At 40.7% G+C, this 15,304-nt stretch overlaps 1 protein-coding gene and 1 pseudogene across 1 annotated transcript; both read left to right on the top strand.

The window, feature by feature from the left end:
- The first annotated feature begins 349 nt into the window (after positions 1 to 349).
- Positions 350 to 1,434, top strand: LOC127329107 (tyrosine--tRNA ligase 1, cytoplasmic-like; annotated as a pseudogene).
- A 3,085-nt stretch (positions 1,435 to 4,519) lies between these two features.
- LOC127334708 (nicotianamine aminotransferase A) lies at positions 4,520 to 10,213 on the top strand. The gene is made up of 7 exons (XM_051361238.2): positions 4,520 to 5,196; positions 5,465 to 5,804; positions 5,902 to 6,120; positions 6,195 to 6,254; positions 6,687 to 6,842; positions 7,120 to 7,213; positions 9,852 to 10,213. Exons 1-7 carry the CDS (start codon positions 4,796 to 4,798, stop codon positions 9,980 to 9,982), a joined length of 1,401 nt encoding a protein of 466 aa, XP_051217198.1. The 5' UTR covers positions 4,520 to 4,795; the 3' UTR covers positions 9,983 to 10,213.
- Positions 10,214 to 15,304: the final 5,091 nt, after the last annotated feature.

The raw sequence follows: 15,304 nt of genomic DNA, 5'->3' as shown, positions 1-15,304 counted from the left end.
GCGGCCGGCTTGTGGAGAGAGAAAAAAGAAAAGAAAAGAAGGGAAGGGATTTTGGTTTGCTGGTCGATCGGGCGGAGCAACGTGACGTGACATGAGTACGCGCGCGGGCAATACTTGTGCAGTCGTCCCAAGATTAATGAGCGCGCGCGGAGAAAGAGAGAAAGTGAAAACGTGAGATCATGACGCGACCGAGCGTTCTTTGGTTGACCGCGTCACCATCGGGCCGCACCGTCACGCATGCATGAAGCGAGCGTGGCCCACGTTCGCAAGACGGACGCCTACGCCTACGCCTACGCCTACGCGCTGTGGGACACGTTCGAGCGGTTCCCCGCCCATGATTCTCGGAGCGATGAGCTGTAGGAATGCGTCAACCAGAACGAGCTCAAGCGCGCAGCTACTGGAAAAGAAAAGAAAACCAACCGCCCCCGTCTGCTACGTCTGGTGTGATCCCTCCCCCTGTATGCACATCACCCAGGGGATCTCCGTAACATTGAATGTCAACAAGCCGGTTGCAGAGTGAAGATTCTGATGGCAGATTGGCTTGCTCGGCTGGACCCGGAGAACACCGGCGGCAGGTTTGGCGGCGATCTAACAGATGAGATGAAGAAACTTGGCTCCTACAACCTCGAGGTCTGGAAAGCGTTCGGCATGGATCTTGACAGGGTAGAGCCCGTCAGGCTGTCAGACGGAATAAGTCGCTGCGCAGATGCATACTGGCCACTTACGATGGATATCGCAAGAACAAGCGAGCTGGGTGGAATAAAAAGGTTTCTCCGTTTCCATGCGTCCAAACATACAAAGGGCTACGGGAGGATCGATCGTTACGCGCAGAGAGACTTTAACGCCGCCGAGATACTGTCTCCCTGCCTGCAGAGCGCCGGCATGCTCCTGTTTCCCGAGGCGGACTTGTGGCTGCTGAGCCTGGATCAGCGTGGGGCGCACATGTTAGCTAGAGAGTACTGCGATGCCCAGGGGAACGGCGATAGACGGCCGGTTGCTTTGTTCAACAATGTGCTGCCCAACTTGCTAGAAATGCCTGAGATGGAGATGTGCGGCGATCCGAGATGGGCCGTCTTCATGGAAGATAGTGAGCATGCCATCGGTAGGACAATGAGGAAAGCTTTCTGCCCTCCTGGATCTGTACAAGGCAACCCGTGCTTGGAGTACATCCAGCATATAATCCTACCTTGGTTCGGAAAGTTTGAGGTGGTTCGGGGGGATGAGGACGGTGGCAACAAGACGTTTGTGAGCATGGAAGAGTTTGCTGCCGATTATAAAAGTGGCGCTCTGCATCCTCCTGACGTGAAGCAGGCCCTTGAGAGGGCACTAAACATGATGTTGCAGCCCGTTCGAGATCACTTCAGAAACAAGGCTCAAGCAAAGATGCAAGATAGAGTGAGATGCAAAGGAGATGCTACCTCTGATTCAAATTAGTTGTTTCATGTTCATTGAATCTAGCTAGACAGATTTAGGCAGCAACATTTTGCCTAAATTTGCGATAATTAGTTTGGATCGGAAGAAGTAGATTCATGAGATGATGCACGAGTTCCTTATTTCGAGTCAAGAGATTATCGCTGAATTCGATAATTAAGTAGATCATGTAATCCCATTAAGAAGGAATTAGATTCTCGGGGAAATTTTGAAAAAAAAAATATAAATAGACTATTGAGTATTTTGGATTATTTGTTTTTCAACACCGCCAAGGCCTGATCTGTCGAATGTTTTAGCATGCAAGTTAACTCATGTACTATATGCCAAATTTTATTGTATTTATATCATGTATTTCTTGTTTATGGGCAAACAGGCTCACCTAACCAATGCACCGTACGTTATTGCTTTTGGATGGTCCATGTTGATTTTTATTCCTAGACTAGAGGCAACGATCTGAGTCTTTTGGGGAGTGAGGAAGTCTATCTAAATGTTACTATTTTAGACTAGATAGTGTTAGCACTTTTTTTTTGAACTGTTATTAGCACTCTTTTTGACATGTAGCTTGCCAAACACTAAAACATGACGTGACAGGAAGACGTAGCTGAGGAGGCACCTAGAACATGGACAAACCGGTAGGAGACAGATGAAAGGCACTCAGGAGCTATACTCGGGAGCTAGAGGAACACAAGGTCTATTGTGACCAAATATGACTCTTCTTGTCCTGGAGAATTCGCCAAGCTGCCATATCCTAGTAGGCAGGCAACTGCCATATGTTCCTAGCCGACAGAATGGCTTGTACGGAAGAACAACCGCCTCGGTGATGGACAACTGAATGACACCAATCAAATCTAACAATCCATCACACATTTGTGTGTTGAATTATCTTTATCATTGTACCTTGCTCTCTCGAACTGGTGTAGTTAGCTTTGTCCGCGAGCTAAGAAACCACGAGGCTCATGGGGTGGTTAGGCCAACCTAGAGCAGCCTATAGTCTCCATGCTGCCCTAGCGGGTCCCTCTCAGACAATCAGGGTTTTGGTTCTAAAAAGAGATGTCTTGCGTATCACGCTTTCCACAATGACACCCCTTGTCGCCTAGCGAGCCCTCTTGCCGAGCTCAGAAGGCTGCACAGTGATCATGTACACGTTATGCTCGTCGGAGAAACTATATAACTCGGAAATGTGGTGGCCCCCCTTCTGACAGCCCCCCCCCCCCCCCTCTGGTTTGGTCACATACGGTATGATACGGAGGCGACACTCTTAGGGGGTAGGTGAGTTGTACCGCCTCTGTGGATGAGACGAGCCTCTACGGGCCGGTGATGCTACGCCTTGTTCTTCGTGATGATTGCGATTCTGGTGCCTCCTGCGCTGGCCGCGGTCGCAGGGTCCCATGTAGGTGTCGAGAGGCGCATCACAAGCTCTAGTTTGTCTGTACATGGTGAAAGAAAGCGTGTGATTCCTCTTCTTGGGGGTTGAGTGTGTCGCGACGCTTGAACATTGTGTCGCCTGAAGGTGTCGCAATGTTGGAGAACCGGTTTTGTTGTTAGTAGCGGTGGTTGTTTCTGATGCTAGTGTGTGTCCTTGATGTCTTGACTAGTTTGGGACATTATGTTGTTGCAAAGATCAGGTGTAATTGGTATCGTGATTTCAATATATTCGTTTTATTGGAAGAAGAAAAAAAAAGGTAACACCCCTAGGTCTAACCTTCGTTGATTGTACATGGAAATGGCAAGGGCGAAATCCGATGATGTGACTTTGGTGGTTAGATTGAGCGATGTTGGCGCTTGAACACTGTTCCTTCTGAAGGTGTCGGCGTTGGATACCCACTTTCGCATGTGTTGTTGATAGTGGTGGTTGTTTCTTGCTGCTACGAGTTGCTCATCACTGGTGGTTTTTTTTTTTGTTATTTTCCTCCTTTTTTTTGTCTTCTTGGGTATGTGCATCACTGATGTCTTGATTTCGATATGTTTCCTTTATTATAAAAAAAGAGAGGAAATGAACAGCTGAAAGGCCAACGAGACAGTCAAATAGAAACATCGGCACACTTATCCGGCCCGAGTTCAAAAAACAGCCGCTCTTCACAATAAAAGTGCTTATGTTGAAATATACGTAACTATCCAACAGGACCAGCAACGTTAATAATGAGCTAAGGGAGTCTGGACTATGAACACATGATGTCTTCATAGGAGGACTTCGTAGTCTGCTTATGATGGTAACAGAAATGGACGTGATTAATACTCTGGTTCGAAATTGTGGTTGAAAAAGAACTACTGCTTGTGCTGTCATATTATAAATCGGTGCCCTGCCAGAGAACAAGTTGAGCACACGATGTGTTAAGGAAAATTCATCGATACAGGATGGCCATAAGATGTGTACATTCTAGGCTGGAAATGTGGTAATCCATCCATCGTGAGCACATGTACTAGGAGTGAGTCGTAAGACGTGTTCCAGGTCGTAGCTTTAATTACGACGTGTTCCATTCCAGGTCGTAGCTTTTGCAAATCAAGAAATTCTTTCGATCAAAGGTGGGAAGAAAGAGTCGCTTCTTTTAATAGAAATTCCGAAGAAAGAAAGAGTAGATGGGTGAGGATAGACGGCCACACGGAAGAGCACCATCCATCACAATCGCGTGACTATTTTAGGTTTCGTCACCAGCGCCATCCATCACAAAAGCATGGCCGATTAGACTGACTACGTCAGCCCAACTGCCAGGCGTCCAATTTCAGGAGTGCTAGACAACTTGGCTCCAGAGACTTCCCCCAGGGTTTTCTGCCTGCATTTGCGCCCGTGGTTTACTTTGTTTTGCATGATCCATCCAGCGTGTCAAGGATTAGTTAGATAATCCAACCTTCAATCAAAAGAAAGAGATGGTTTAGTTTATGTCACTACTGGGGATCAAGATGTAGTCTGTGTCCGTTACCAACTTTGCCTTTAATCTAGTACTCACTCAAATCCAAATTACTTCTCACAGATTCAATAAGCATAAATAGATTTTAGGCAACATTTTGCCTAAATTTGCTTCTACCACAAGTCATTTGGATCGAATGGAGTAGTATTTTTTTTAAGGCAGGACCGATAGCCAGCACTCACCCACTGTGCTGGCTGCTACTGCTGAATAAAACAAATTAGTTCAATGCCCCAAAATATGCGTGCGTGCTTCTTGCTGCCCTTCGTTGCCGTGGCCACGTCCCTGAGCTACCAGCATGGTCAGAGCGTGCTGCTTCTTGCCGCTCTGGTCTGCAAGTGCCACCCCAGTTCATGTCCCTGAGGCTACCCTATAAGACCTTCACAGCTCCAGGCAGTCAACCACCAAACCGCTAACTATACAAAACACCACTCATCCCTACCGCTACTACTCATTTCCTCATGGCGACGCACCAGAGGAACGGCCACAGCGCCACCGCTGAGAACGGCCACAGCAACGGCAAGACCAACGGCCACAACAAGGAGCAGAGTAACAACCACAGCAACGGCAAGAGTAACGGCCATGTGGCGGAGCCGGAGGTGGACTGGAAGTTCGCGAGGGCCAAGGACGGCGTGCTGGCGACGACGGGTTCCAAGCTGAGCATCCGGGCGATACGGTTCAAGATCAGCGCGAGCATCCAGGAGAACGGGCCGCGGCCAGTGCTGCCTCTGGCGCACGGCGACCCGTCCGTGTTCCCGGCCTTCCGCACGGCCGTCGAGGCCGAGGACGCTGTCGCTGCCACCTTGCGGACTGGAGAGCTCAATTGCTATCCCCCAGGCGTCGGCCTACCCGCCGCACGAAGGTAACACAATTTGCTCTAGTTTTCCACTGTCCAATGCTCCTCCCTATGTAGCTTTTAGTGCCTTCTCCAAAAATTTGAACTTCTACTTTATAAAATAGTGTTGTGGCAGAGCACTTGTTGCACTGTAATTTATCTATGTTCTTCCCTATGTAGCTTATAAAAAAAGTGCGGTGGCAGAGCACTTGCTGCACCGTAGTTTATCTATGTTCTTCCCCATGTAGCTTTTAGCGCCTTTTCAAAAATTTAACCTTCTACCTTATAAAAACAGCGCTGTAGCAGAGCACTTGTCAAAGGATCTACCTTACGAGTTATCAGCCGATGATATCTTCCTAACTGCTGGTGGAACTCAAGCCATTGAGGTCATAATCCCTGTTCTGGCCCAACCTGGCGCCAACATTCTGCTTCCAAGACCAGGTTATCCCAATTATGAGGCACGCGCAGCATTTAACAAGTTAGAAGTTCGACATTTTGACCTTATTCCTGAGAAGGGTTGGGAGATTGATATCAACTCGCTGGAGTCTCTCGCCGACAAGAACACAACTGCAATGGTCATCATAAATCCGAATAATCCATGTGGGAGTGTTTATTCCTACGAGCATTTGGCTAAGGTTGAGATAACTTACCTTGTTGATCAGTTTATTTAATGTGCATTACATTTTCTTATCATTTGTCCAGCAGTAGTAATCGTGTACTGGTGTCATTTAGGTCGCAGAGGTAGCAAGAAAGCTTGGGATATTAGTCATTGCTGATGAGGTATATGGCAAGTTGGTTTTGGGCAGTGCTCCATTTATCCCAATGGGTGTGTTTGGGCACATTGCCCCTGTATTGTCAATAGGATCTCTATCAAAGTCATGGATAGTGCCTGGATGGCGACTTGGTTGGGTAGCTGTATACGACCCCAAAAAGATTTTGCAAGAAACTAAGGTAACTCTCTAAAACTCTATTCATATGCTATTGCGAGGATTACTATTTTGCTAAATATGCGATGTGCTTTGTAGATCGCTGCGTCTATTACGAACTACCTTAATGTGTCAACGGATCCAGCAACTTTCATTCAGGTTAGTTTTTATTTACTCGTGCTTGTCCTATTTTTCTTCGATGGATATCAGGATAGGTTGTAGCTACCACATGCTCAGTAACAAGTTAGTGTTTTTTTTTCACTTTGAAAGTCAAAGTCAAACTAAACTAAACTAAACTAAATAAAGATATGTTCTTTTAGTTGTTTAGCTTTGCTTTGTTTGATTCGACAAATAGATAAAACATAAATAAATTGAACTAAGTTTTGCGAGCACTCCATATTATTTTCTTCCAAGTATTGAATATTTAGAAATGAAAGAATTTATCGAATTTACATGCTTTTTTCTTAGCATTTCTTTACCTATAGAAGCTTCTGTTATTTCTACATGTTTACTATCTTTGTTATTTTTGTTCTCTTATGCATTTTATTTTGAACACTAATATGTGATTTCTTGTACTACCAAATTGATTAGGGAGCTCTTCCCAAAATTCTTGAAAACACGACAGAGGATTTCTTTAAGAGGATTATTGGTCTGCTTAAGGAATCGTCAGAAATATGCTACAGAGATATACAGGAAAACCAATATCTCAGCTGTCCTCACAAGCCAGAAGGATCCATGTTTGTAATGGTAAGCCTATTTATATAATAAAATATGTTCTTAGGGAATGTCAAAATAAGAGGAACTAATTTGGAACCGCAATACATTGCAAAAAAGTTTTATTTAGTAAGTGTGAAATAAATTTTAGATAATATAGAGGGAACGTAAATAATAAGGATCTTATTTTCTTTGTGAAGATGCATGTAGCGTCAATTAACTTGGGCCGTAGGGAGTACAAAAGTCCCTGCTATTTTCTAGAAAGCTTAACTGATTCTCAATAACTTTATATTAAATTCAATGTAAACAGGTGAAACTGAACTTACACCTTTTGGAGGACATCCATGATGACATTGATTTTTGCTGCAAGCTCGCAAAGGAAGAATCCGTTATTTTATGCCCAGGTAAGAATGTATATGCTCATTTACTGAAATTTCTGGTCATATTGAACATTAGAGTTAGTTTGACTGCTAGAGCATATTTAGAAATATGATGGATGCTTCTCAGTTGTCAAAAGTAGCTTCTTTCATACATTGCTTTACTACGAGTAACTAGGTATGTGAAAGGCACATCTCGACCAATATAAATTAAAACGAGCAACACAGAAAAATATAAGCATTGATCGCACTGCAATTTTCTCACATCTTGTAAAACCTTAGGCGGATTTTCAATCAAAGTACTGATGCATAATATTAACCTACAAAAATAATAGATGTCACATGCGTTAGAAAACAACAAATCTCCCTTGTATAAATACCATGAATATAAGTGTTACATTTCGAGTAAGATTTCAGTGAATTTAAGCAAAAAAACATACATTTTCAGGTCCCTTCCTAGAATATATTTGGTCCATGTGCTCTAAGCTGTACCCTACTCCCATGATATCAAAATTTATTCAAACATAGGGCAATCCAGTGTTCACCTTCTCTAACTGAAAATAACAACATGATTAATAGTTCCTACATCAATGATCTCTTCAAAATAACAGAAAAAATATGCTAGATAAAACATAGGAATATTCAAATGAGTCATGGCAATGCTTGAAGGTGCCAAGATATTGACGTAGAGAAATCAACTAAAATGGAGAAACCAATTTTTTTATGAGAGCAATGGAACAATAGCCACTGTCAGCGTATAAGGATATTCAAACTACTGGCAATAAATCCTGGCCACTATGACTGTATAAGGAATACCTCCACTAAACTAAATATAAAAAGTCAAAAGTACTAATGGATATAACCATGGGGCAAGCTACCACAGCTTTACTGACATTGTTACACTAATAATGCAAGTCTGGGCGTGTGTATGAATAGTTAGTTTTCCAGTATTCATGGTTCAGTATTCATACAGAAAGAATAACAATCTTTTTTGAACATATATGTATCAATCATTAGAAGATACTAAACACCGATAATTATGTGTGGCATATGTGACTTCTGAATACTACCGATTGTATTTTACGAGAAGCATCAACTCACGAATACCTCTTTGTCCGCCTAATTAATCCTCTATGACAATGGCAGTAAACATAGATAAATATATGTGGTACACGTACACTCAATACCCCACAGGATGAAGGATGTCAAGGCAAATGTCAGGGGATTGTGGAGATTCATTTATTATCCTCTAAATGACTGCACGTTTCATTCAGTTCTGGATGAACAGAATATAAATGGAATAAACCAAGTAGAAATTGAGACTTGAGTACCACCTGAATGAAATTTGCAACTGAAGCACATGGTTTACAAATCTAGTACAACACAGCTCCTATGCCAGCACAGAACCAGCATCGAGTGAAGGGTAAATAAAATTCACAAAATAAGGAACCTTACCATCCTCGCTATTAGGCCCCCATGGTCGCTCCCATTGCCGGAGTCGCGAATGCATCACTGGTACCGTCATCCTCCGTGTAATCGAGGACTCCATCATCCCCGGACCTACCAGACACCACGAAGTCCTCACCTCCCCGCTTCATTGGCTGCAGCGAGTTGTGCGGACGAGCGGCGGCGCAGCGAAGGGAGACCGTCACAGCAAGGGGCGGGGTGGGATGCGACAAGCTAGCGGGCGAGCACGGGGGGTTGGAGCTGCCGGCGCGAGGTGGCGGAGGGACCAGGCGGCTGGCGGCTGACGCGATGGGGAGCAGGGGCGCATGTCAGGGAGCTGAGAGATAAAACGGGAGGGATCATTTTAGGTTTAATTTTAATGCAGAATTAGCAGTATAAAAACAATAGCCATCAGATTAAATTACATCAATGGCTAAGACTGGTTGGAAACAGCTGAAATACGAAGTATATTGGTATAAATATAGCTAGTTCTTGCTATTTTCTCATATGACTATTACATATAAATGGGTTCTAATACCATGATAATCAATCGGATAACCCTTTGCTAATTAGAATACTCTTGTTTTAATGAAATCATGGGCATGTTTTTCCTTCTCTTTTTTACCCAGTGTCCTTTTCTTCACCGCATGTTGTTACTGAAAACTATCAAGAACGTGTTTAATATCATATATAATGAGTTTACCTTTCAAATTACACAATTTTGACTTGAGGTGTTTTTTGGATTAAAAATGATATACCATCATATATTCGTTCTGAAGTTTCAACCACAAAACACATCGAATTTTAATCATAACAAATAAAATATATCGATGCAGTGAGTACTTTGGTGAGCATAGTTGTCCTCTTAGTAAGTCCATAAACTGCCAGAGCAAGGCAAGAATACATCATTGTGGTTGTTCACTACAAACATAAAACATAGCACCTTTCCATCATATAAAAAAATACACCGTAAGCAATTGTGTGTACCCAAGTAATCCTTGTCACCTATATATAGGGGGTGCAGACAACATAGTGTATAAATAGTATGGTATGTGTAGAAAAATATGAACTGTAATCCTTTATTGCATATGATATATTGTTTTGGTTCCACTCTTTCAAAAAAAATGAAGGAAGCATGGTTATGGTTTTACTCTTATGATCTACTATTATATAGATGCACTTACGTAGCCAACTTACATACTTGTGTCTCCAAATGTAGGGAGTGTCCTCGGAATGGAAAACTGGATCCGCATTACATTTGCTATTGTTCCATCTTCTCTTCAAGATGGTCTTCAAAGGATCAAATCCTTCTGTCAAAGGCACAAGAAGAAAGTGGTTAATGGTTATTGACTAGACATGAGAATGAGTTGTTAATCAATTTCAGTTACATGTTCGTATGTATGCTGTGATGAAATAAAACTTTTAATTCACATGAATTACATTCAAAAACTCCTTGAGTATTGTATGGATCACATGGTTGGGTTGAAACATACAGTAGTTACTACAATAGAGCAGGTATACAACAAAGCATCAATGCATTGCAAAGGCTGAAATAAGCGTTCGTGCGGCCATATCGCAACACATCCTTTATGTGTTTTCTTCTTTTGTCGGTCCAACTATCCGATACGTAGAAAGTGGTTTTGCCTCTCGAGCCCCAGGGACATTGTTTTGAAAAAAATTGGAGAAAACTTTGCTTTTTGTCTCAGTTTTCTTTTGAAAAATAAATATATAAGTATATATACATGTTTAGTATATGTGACCAAATTTGCATCAAAATATCTTTTCATATATGGTCTACACAAAAGAGAAAATTGTTGGAAGCAGAATTGAGTTATTTTTGGCTTTATAAAGGCCATGAATTTATGATTTTTGTGGAGCCTAAAGTACAACGTATTATTTAGAAAATGTCTACGGGCATGTAGAGAACATGTGTAATATCCTAGGTAATGGGGTTACAAAAACAAAGGAAACAGATGTGTGCATTGCATTCATGCATAGAAAATCCGGGGAATTTTCGCGCTTAAAAGTAAAACAGTCACAGTAACTGAAGTTTCACTTGATCTTGGTGGAATTGAAGTAGCTCATCAAGTCAAGCGCTATAAACCTCAATGTGACTTTGTTAAAACCTTGTTTTGGGAAAAGATGATTTGATCTAAGGGGTTAGATCAAATGGAATTAAAACCAATAAAAGAACATATGAATCAAGGATCAACTACTTGATCTTATTTAAGATCACAACATGGTATTCCTTGCCATAACCTATGAACATCCATTTAATTGGAAAATCAAGTAACAATAAATGAAGAAACCATTCTTCACTTATCTTTTCCATGTCCTAAGATTAATCTAGGAACCTATCATGAACCTCATGATATTCATTCTACTTTAATTTTGGAAACAAGACAAGGAGATCCAACTAAGGAATATATATATCCTTCTCTATTCCGTATTATTATACATCAAACTTAGAGAAGTGGGAGTTCTATGTTACTTATTAGAGAAGCAATTGAAAACCTTAAGCTAAAACCTTGGATATACATCCATGTATTCCAACCATCACTTTGAAGAGAAACCCTAGGATATTATTCCAGACCATTCCTAGGGAGAGAACCCAATTATATTAAACATAGATATTAATGACCACATCATCCTCTATGGAGCCTAACCTTAGGTTAGTATTGAAGACCTTTCCAAATGAGAGAGATCAATCATACAAATCATAGCTTTATCTAGTTAAGAATAAAGGACAACCATTGAACTAGAGTATTAGGAGTACACCATACCCTAGAATTAACCATTCCTTTACAAGAGAGGTCAAGTTATGGTGTTACACTCAAGTTAATGAGGCAACACTTAGACTTGGGGAAGAGAACTATCTGTATAACAAGATGATCATATCATCATTGATTAAGTAGAACATTAACATAATATCTCAGGCATTCTCCTGGGATATAAACTTTAGAGGCAACCATAGCAGTTCCATTCCAGAAGGTAAATTAGAAGTACTATACCTATCTGATCAAGACAATGCTTGATCATGGAAGTGAGAACCCATTTAATGAGAGATCCCTAGGAATCCAAACCTTGATCATCATAATTTGAGTAATGATCATAAACCCTAAGAACTTGAGGTATTGAGAATAAACCCTAATAGGATAAGTAGATCTCATTCACCACATGAAATCATAGGGTGGTAGCTAGTAAGCAACCATCGACTTATATCCTAATCTTAACTTGTAAACCATTTGGTGATCATAAGTAGAATCCTAGCACATCTATAATTCCTTCATTCCTCAATTAAAGGAACTAAGAAAATCTTAGATTCAAACTCCATACTTAATATAGTGAGAAACCATCCATCTATATGACCAAAGTTAACTATAAAAAGAACTATAACAACTTTAGTTACTTTAAACAATAGATTTAGGATATAATAGAAATCTATTGGTGCAAGATAAAACCAATTCTCAAGCCTTAGTTATTAAAGGAGAACAGAAACAATTAAGCAAGTAATCATATTACCTTGGTTAGGGGAGATTAAACCCTAGCAAATGCAATATGATGTCATCCCAATTCCATAAACTAGAATTAAATCTCAACCCTAGTTTGAGTATCACTTGGGTGATCATAACTTAAACCTAAGCCACAACTAAGTTCCAAACCATATGCCCTTTGGTAAATAACATTAGAACCCTAGTACTGCACATTAATCAATTCTTATGCTTCAATTCTTGAACATAAGAAAAACCATGTGCTACATTATATGGTTTAAACCATATATGTAGTGATCAACTATTTATTTTGGTAACCAAGCATAACCATGATGGAACAATACCTACCCTAGATTATTTCAAAGATAATAATAACATCAACTTTACAAGGGGGTTGTAATAGAAATCATAAAACCCTAATAAAATGTTGCTCACATAAAATAATATGCAAGTGATTAATTCCTCAAATGGAAACCAAGACATAATAACAATCTCTGAAATACTTTGAGATGAAAGTACCCACTCTCATAATTCTAAACAGAATTGATTGCATAATAGAAAGTGAATAAAAATAAAAATATAAGTTTATATTTAAAGGTTATGTTGAATAAGTTCACAAATATGCAAATAATCTAATATAAAATATGAATTCAAATAAAATAGTCAAACAATAGTCAGTATACTAAATCTTGAATGGATTAGCATAATGACAAATATCTGCAAATAGAATTGAATTCAAATTTGAGTTGAAATAGAAAATATACAATAGGAAAAATAAAAACAGAGAAAAAATAAGGGAAATACTTACCTGGCCGAGCAGCCCAGCACCACAGGCCACCGAGCCCAGCAGCAGCCCATGGCCCAGCACCACTTCGTAGCCCAATACCCCTTCATCACAAAAACTCGAGGACGAGTTCGTCCTCATCCCCTCCGTGCACTGGAGGCCACCGCGACGCCGTGTTCTCCTTCTCCCCCTCGCTGGCGCCTTCTCCTTCATCGGCGTCGTGACGAGGCACTCTTCGACGCCCTATAAAAACCCCAGCATGAACCTTAGCCGGACTTTCTTCCTCCTCTGCTCCATTTTCCCCCATACCCGAAACCCTGGCTCCGCCGGTCACCATTACCGCCGGCGATTAGAGCACCCCCGAGCCAATCTAAGCACACCAGCGTGATCGCCGTCCTCGACTTGCTACACCCACGGGAGGAATCGAGCCGCCGTGACCGAAATCGGCACCGACGACATCATCTCTCCGACGGCCGGAGCCATCGATTCCGGCGAACTAGACCTCCCCGTGCCACGCCGTCAAGCCCTGCGTGCTCCTGGTGAGCCACTGACCCTCCTCGCATGCACGCTTTGTTCGATTGCATCCCGAATCGTCGCCGCGCCATTGAATCGTGAGCACCGCCGCAGAACCTCGCCGTCGAGCTTGCTTCGGCGACCAAATAGGGGCGGCGTTGGTACCAGTATGCTCACCTCGGCGCGCTGAGCCTCGTAGTGTAGGTAGTCTGCCCGCGCGAGCGCCGTATCGTCGTCGACCACCGTCACTGGCCGCCGGTGAGGCACATGGTTGCCACGTCGGCACCATGTGGCAGCCAACGTGGCTTAGGCCCACCTGCCAGTGACCCAGTGTAGCAGTAGCCTGGGTGCGTTTAGCAGATCTTTTCGTTTTATTTCAAAAATGCATTAATACCTGCAACTTCAAATAAATTTAGAAAATCCAATTTAAGTCAGAAAAATATAAATGAGATATTAAATTCTTAGAAAAGAAAACTCTATCCAATAAAAATATAAAATGAAATTTTTATTTTCAATAAAAATTCAATTATTTAATACTTGTTATTTAAGCCTTTAATTTTAAATTTTAAATTCTAAATACAATTAAAAATTCAGAAATTAAGAAACCATTTATAAATTAAATAAAACCAATAAGCATATAAAGAAAACATGAAAACTAATTTTCTTTATTTGCAATCCTATTAAATCTTTATTAGGGAAATTTAAACCCTAAATAATAATTACCCTAATTAGTAAATTATTTAAAAATAATAAAAAGCCAAATTAAATATTAATTTTATTTCAAAGATATTAATAACTTCAACTTTAACATGATGTTATTAATCATAGAATTAAATTGTAAATAGCAAACCCTAAATTCCACATGGAATGATATTACAACCCTATCATTTCATGTGACTCCTAAACCCTAAATTCATTTAGAAACCTAGCTCTATTATTACATGAGAACCTTAACCTGCCTCTAACCTAAACCCTAGGTTAGAACATGTGATCATGGTACTTTCCTTTCAAACATAGAACTATAATAGCAACTAAATAATTGCCATGATCACATAAAATGTAGAAACCATCATTACTAAATTAGTATCCCATGTGTTTAATCAAACCTAGATGATCAAATAGAACCAACCATAGTTCCTATCCTTAGAGGCAACAACCTTACCTATCCCTATTTAGCATCACCCCATTGTGATGAACCCTAATAGCAACCATGCCAATATTGTGTATCATATTACGTACACACTAAACCCTACTAGTGTGAGATACGTATGAACTATCCTATTTAGGAACCAATTATTCCTTACTGAATAAAAAACAATAGTGAAACCTAGACCACCTCAACCCTAATTGCAATACTTCTTATTACTTAAGAAGTATGTTCTTCAAAAGTTATTCTTTTGAAGTAATCTAAGAATCATCACCAACCCTGCTTATAAGGATCCATAAACCCTAGCTAGCCATCACCAACAAGGTATACCAACCTTGATAGCATCCTTATATAATAAATTTCTCAAGATGCCTAGGCTTAACTCAACCTTACAAGCCCTTGGTGTTGATGAATCCAACTAGGTTGTGATCCATCTAACACTTACTCCAGAAACTAGATGAAACCATAATAAACCATAGAACTCCACAACTCTAATTGTCATACTTATTCTTTATTAAAGAACATGTTCTTCAAAAGTTATTCTTTTGAAGATTAAAATAAGTAATCATTAACCATGCCATGTAGCACTAAAACTGACAACTGTTCTTTACATATTAACATTATGCCAATTATCATTCCTTGTGTGCTCAATTGATTACTATGTTTTATTAAATAACTGTACATGATACCAAGTAATCAAACCTTAATAAAAACCTTGTTTGTGAATCACTCTAAAA

This window comes from Lolium perenne, chromosome 2 (genome assembly GCF_019359855.2).
Source record: "Lolium perenne isolate Kyuss_39 chromosome 2, Kyuss_2.0, whole genome shotgun sequence".
Taxonomy (NCBI): Eukaryota; Viridiplantae; Streptophyta; class Magnoliopsida; order Poales; family Poaceae; genus Lolium; species Lolium perenne.
This window is presented reverse-complemented; position numbering and strand designations above follow the sequence as displayed.

Coding starts and splice junctions, on each gene's coding strand:
- LOC127334708 (XM_051361238.2), top strand. CDS start 4,796: ATGGCGACGCACCAGAGGAACGGCCACAGCGCCACCGCTGAGAACGGC. Junction 5,197..5,464: donor GGCCTACCCGCCGCACGAAG/GTAACACAATTT, acceptor TTATAAAAACAG/CGCTGTAGCAGAGCACTTGT. Junction 6,121..6,194: donor AGATTTTGCAAGAAACTAAG/GTAACTCTCTAA, acceptor TGTGCTTTGTAG/ATCGCTGCGTCTATTACGAA.